Genomic DNA, 6,000 nt, shown 5'->3' with positions numbered 1-6,000 from the left:
ACGGCAGGTTTGGCATAGAGAGTTTCTTTTCACCATGCTACACTTAACTGCATTTATACCCTACAGTGAAAACAAGAAAACCCCAAAAATTCCAGAATCAAAAGGACCTGAATTTATAATATGCACCATCAGACCCAGCCAAACCAAGGAAATTCTATTTGCTGCCAATGAGGTCTCCAGTACATCACAATGCTCCTGGTCTTTTGCTGTATTTTCTACCATATAGAACATAAAAATCTATCTCCTAGTGCTCTATCTAGTGTCAAATATTTGAAGGTTACTGAAAACTAACCAAGATTCCCTTTTTGTCTCTAAGCAGTTATTCAGAAATTAGAGCACCTTACTTAAGGCTGGTATATGAATTTTTGATAAACTTGCAGTAGTGCTGAGCTAGAATGTAATTTTATTTTAAAACTTAATGTGTGTTTTATTTTTCCAGTCAGAAGATACCTTATGATTTTTGCTTCCTTTTATCAGTGACCATGATTGTGATGCAACAGGATACAGAAACTATGTCTTAGCCAATTTGTCTTGCTAAGATACAGCTGTACAGTAGGTAAGTACCTTGATGAAAGTTTTGGTGGGCATTGGTTCAGCTATGCTATTGCCATAGTTCATTAAAAAGAAAAAAATAAAAAAGGAATAAAGAAAATTGTTCAAGTCAGTGTGGTTTGATTTGAATATTCTGTTGGTCCCATACTGAACAAGCAGTGCAGAGAGCTTAACAACCTGGAGAGAGCGACGACAGAATGCCTCCAAAATTCCATGCCATCTTGCAATACAATGTTACCCAGTGTAAATGTTTCCTTGTGATTTAGGTTATTTACTTAAGGCATCTTGTTTAGAATTTTTTCTCAGAATTTTATCTAGCATCAAACAAACAAACAAACAAAGCTTATCAACCTCACAGAGATTTTTGCAATAGGAAGTTGGTTTTTGAGCATCTTCAGCATGAAGTGAAATGACAGCTTGCTACCAAAAGCAGAGGGCAGCTTGGAGAAAGACAGAACTCCTGTTTGGACACTCCCCAATGTAGGTATATAATCAGGAAAACAAACAATGGAAGAGTCTGGTAGGACATTCCAGTACTGGTTTGGTTTTTGTATTGTTTGTTTGTTTTTTATTTTTCCCCAGTGTGTTAAAGAATCTAACAAAGAGCTGCTGAGTGCAAATATATTTACAGAGTAAGGCTGCGGTTAGAGTATGTCTTCATTGTAATTATTGTGTAACATAAATATCCATCCCTGAGAAAGGAGAAAGAGGGACACAATCCAACACAGTTGATTTGTAAGTGTACATATGCTCATGTTGTGCAATCCGGTCTTACAAAACTAGTTTGACACCTGAGGTGAATTAGGTGGGTTTTTTTCTTTTTTTAGATTTTCTCATTTTCTTATAAAGAATAATCAAGAGGGTCTGTAAATTGTTGCAAAATGTATGAAATATTGAGACAGCAGGAGTCACTAAGTGGAACATGTAAGTCTGTCCATGAGGTTAGAGTAGCCACTTGTGTGGTTCGGTAAAGAAGATTTGACTGGAAATTGCAGTGGGAGACAGCTATTTACTGATAATTTTAAAAAAACAAAACAAAACAGGGTGGGGAACTGAGGAGGGGAAGCGACAGAGTTTTTTAAATGTGTGCAACACAAACAAAACTCCATGTTAGGTATTAGAGGCAAAGTGCTGACATCCAGTGCAGGTAGGTCTATGGGGAACTGGCAGGGCTAATTGTTGGACTTGAGGCATCTGAGCGGCTGTAGTCACTGACAGACCCTGTTCTTGAGCTGCTTCCACTTCGCCTCTTGAGCATGCTCGGGTGGAAATTGGCATGGCGACGGGCATGCTTTGTCAGATGGTCACTGCGCATAAAGCGTTTCTCACAGAGAGGACAGCTGAACTTCTTTTCTCCAGTGTGAGTGCGGTAATGACGGGCTAGCTCGTCGGAGCGAGCAAACTTCTTGTTGCATCCTTGCCAGTTGCATTCAAAAGGCCGTTCACCTGCAGGAAGCAAACATGGGATGATTAGAAGGCATAGCAATGTATTCCATGTGTTGGGTTTTTTTTATGCAAAAGTTAGAATGAAAAGGTTGGGAGCGAGGTAGGTGCCACTTGGCACTAACTAGATGGAGAAGGTGCTACTCTCTGCTAGAGAGGTGGCCACTGTACTATTCCAACCCATTAAAAAGTACTGTAAATCAAACTAGTGATACCTTATTTGATAACTGGATCTTCAGGGATGCCAGGCTCCTGATCCTTTCATGGATGTCACATTTCATATCTTTTGTAGTCTGTTGGACTATACTTCTGGACTTCGACAGTATCTGTACTGAGCTCTAAAGAATATTCACTTATTCCTCCGAGCTGTACCTATGCCTGTCTGACTCAGTGTTGAAGTTCTGGAGGTGTGATGAAGTCTCTCTCTTCAGCTACTTAAAAACAATTATGGTGAAAATGCAAACTGGCAATTTTGAAGCACTGGATGTGAGGTTCTCACCTTGTGCTTTCCACAGCCGTGTCTGTGTTTCCTGCATTTGCTACAAGGTACTATGGTTTCTCTTCTTCACTGCCTTAAGTGTCATGTAGAAGGCAGGCAGGGAGCACTGTATTTCAACTAGGTAAATGTGCCACATTGAAAGTAGCAGCCTTCTATCATTACCTAACTTAAAAACCATGACCTGTTACGCTTAAGGTAGGACCAGTGAGCTCAAAGAAATAGCAGTCTGGTGACCTGATGCCCTTCTCAACAGATCCCAGGCATGGGAGACAGCTTGGAGAGGGCCACATACCCATGCCATTGCGTGGCTGTGCTGGAGGTCTGCACTCACGCATTGTGGCAGATGTGTGGCCTGAGAACCTTGAGCAGTGGTTGCAGACAGAAGTAGCATAGTTGGGTATTTGCAATATATTCCCAGCTTCATCACTGATGTGCTGCGTAGCCTTGGGCAACTTGTACTATTTGTTTCCATCCTTAGTTTCTCCGTTTGTTAAAAATAAAAACATCACATCGTGAAACTACTTCTGTATAGTGGTTTGTTTCTTACTGCTGCTGAGTCTGAACATCACATATTCTTTATTTGTTATTAATCTAGATCATCTTATTCTTTTGTGAATACATGGACTTAGCATTTTTTGTAGTTGTAATTTTTATAACTTCCAACTTAATCTTTCTAATGCTGAATAGCCAGTTCAAGAAGCCCAGAGAGCTAGAAAAATTCTGTGCCAAAATAAGAAATAAAATTTCTCAACACTCTACACCAAATAGGAAATAAATAAATAAATTAGCCTCATGTAAAAATTCAATACACCTTAATTAAAATTGTCTAATAGCAAAATTGACCCCAGCCAGCCTTCAATCTAAGCAGCCAATAATCTCTTTTAAATTTGCAGATTTCGCCATAACGTTTATCTCCAGGATCTACTTAGGAGGCTCCTGCTCAGAAAAAGATTTGTAGGTTCTTTTCCCCTGTGTTTATGAAGCTTCGAAGATACTTCAGCCAAATCTCAAATAGTGTCTCAATGAACAGACAGGTAATTCCTTTTTTAAATAGGATGTTGTTCAAGAACATGGAGAAAGCAAGTGTCCCCGATGTCTCCTTGATTATTTAGGAGAAACACCAAGGCTCGTTAGACCAACTGTTCTCAAGCACATTTTGTGGATTTCATTAGTTACACCTACAACTACAATGCATACTGCAATGGTAGTATCTGTACAGTACACAAGGGAGATTTTCATATGGAGAACCATCGACACCACCTCCTAAGTGATCTGCAAAAGGCAGCTAAGATGAACAGGACTGCTTTCAGTTGGCTTCCCCTGAACTAAAGCCTAAAAAACTTAAGGCCCCACAAACTTTTTAAGAATAAAACCACTAACTGGTTTAATGGATATAGTTTTGTCACTTAAACCCGTGTAAATCCATTCAATGTCCTCCTCAGCCTTCTCCTGTGAACTGTCAGGGACTCATCTCTCAGTCTGCTGATAGAAATGTGAAACAAATGGAAAACAAATATATTCTGGCTGTGTTTGTCATGTATCCAGTCATCTGTTCTTAGATATGCTCCTGCCTGCAGTGTGAAATGCCAGTCATCCCTGTTGTGAGAGCAGATTTGCTAGTTCTCTCCCTGTGTTTTGGTCATACAACAGATATACTTCTATGAGGACTCTGGGACCCCTGGGAAGAAGGGCAATGAGGTATAGTCTGACAGGTGATCTGGCCTGCAGAATCGAAGTTTCTCACCCCTGGGCTATGGCATCATTTTTTGGTAAGACAATGGCCTTCTATTGCCTGAGTTAATTTTCTCTGTATTTGTTTTCATTACAAATGGTGTCAGCAAATGTTCTTCGCTAGAAGGACTGCCCCATGAAATAACTACTTTCAGACAAGGCAGGCAAGAGTTACCATGCAATGTTTTGCTTCTGCTGTAGACACCACCACGAAGCACAAAGGAAATGGTACCTTTTCTCCTGATTAGTTAGCATAGCATCAGCTGCTCTTTTCTATGTTTAGTATTTGGTAGCCAGCAGTAGGCATGACAGTCCTGTTCCTAAAAAGAGAAGAGGTTCTGGAGTAGGACTGTCTAAGATCTGTGTTATCCAGCACTAACAGTCAGATGATGGAGGTATTGCACAATTTATCTCCTCCTCTCCTCACTGCACGTCAGATCTGCATGAGAACATTCAGGTTCCTACTCACCTGCCTGATTTGATGCTGTTGATGATGGTGGTGGTGGTGATTTGGGTGCTGAGGCAAAGAAAATGTGGCCTTGCTTCCACTATTTCTCTACTGTCCCCTGTTCTCCTCCTTCCTAGGAACCGTTTTTCCCCCTCAGTCCTCTCTAGTCTTGATTTGGTATCTTCTTGGTAGTTGCCTTTAAGGTTCTTGGCCAAATGGTTTTCCCCTCCATGCATTCTCTGACAGCTGGAATCACTCTAGTAGTGGTAGTAAGTTCTCTAGAGTGCTTCTCAGCTTTGTTGAGGTTTAGCAATACCTTCTCAAAGAAAAGCTGTATTGTGAGGAAATGCTGGATGCCTTGTGTGAAGATAGGAGAGTCTTTATTGCTCATAAAAAATTAGTACACAGCCTGGAACAAAGTTGCTGCAGGGTATTAATTAAGACAAGACCTAGCTGCTGCTCCAAAACCACACATGGAAATTCACAGTCTGTCATCAGTCTCATCTCTCAAACAGAAAGGATGTGGTTTTTTGTGCAGGTAAGTTATATAAATGTCCTCTTACCAGCTGTAAAGCAATCGACAGAATGAGAGATTATATGAATTGATTGCCTAATCTCATTAGGGAACATGCAGCCACAGTACAACTTTCTTGCATAAGCAGTAACCCATGGACATGTTGTACTCAATGAGGCACTTTCACCATTAAAGTGGGTGTACACAACACAATAAAGATTTTGAGCTCCATCTTAGGTGATGCTAGAGTCAGAATTTTACCTTTATACAATGACTGCAGAATTTGATACTATAAGTTATTGTGGAAATGTTATCACGTATCTTAAATATGGCAGGAAACGTGTCCAGCATGTGAATGTGTATACTGAGAGTCTTAACGCTATGCCTTGGCAGCAGCAGTATTTTTGTGTATTATGAGTGTTACTAGCAGGTCTCAAAGAGCGGTGAGTCTCCAAGAGATAAAGATACTTGAAAAAAGGGAATCAAAAGCAGCTGAGGCTTCTTTACTCTTCAGAGACACAGGCAAGAGATGGTTTTAAAAGATAAAGAATATGGTAGATATTTATTTTTTTTTTTTTACAATTTTAAATAGGTTTGGATTTCCACATTCCAAATCCCACTGAACCGTAACCTTTCTAGCTCCTCTGTCAGAGCACAAGGCATCACATAACTTGTGCTTAGAGTTACATAAGCTCATAGAAAAACATCGCATTTGAGAATTAAATGCAGCCGATCTTAACTGAAAATTACACAAGCAAGAACATTTTTGGCTTCTTCCTGAACTCCACCCAGTCCAATGAAAAAAAATGTGTG

General features: G+C 40.1%; 1 protein-coding gene across 1 annotated transcript in view; it reads right to left on the bottom strand.

The window, feature by feature from the left end:
* Positions 1 to 1,705: 1,705 nt before the first annotated feature.
* The window catches only part of KLF13 (Kruppel-like factor 13), a 30,909-nt gene continuing 26,614 nt past the window's right edge, over positions 1,706 to 6,000 (bottom strand). Inside the window, exon 2 of the mRNA XM_009885758.1 lies at positions 1,706 to 1,998. Coding sequence (XP_009884060.1) covers positions 1,706 to 1,998 — 293 coding nt within the window. The remainder of the gene's footprint in view (positions 1,999 to 6,000) is intronic.

Source organism: Charadrius vociferus, unplaced genomic scaffold (genome assembly GCF_000708025.1).
Source record: "Charadrius vociferus isolate BGI_N301 unplaced genomic scaffold, ASM70802v2 scaffold325, whole genome shotgun sequence".
Classification (NCBI taxonomy): domain Eukaryota; kingdom Metazoa; phylum Chordata; class Aves; order Charadriiformes; family Charadriidae; genus Charadrius; species Charadrius vociferus.
The sequence above is the reverse complement of the archived record's forward strand: the minus strand, read 5'-3'. Positions and strand labels throughout refer to the sequence as shown.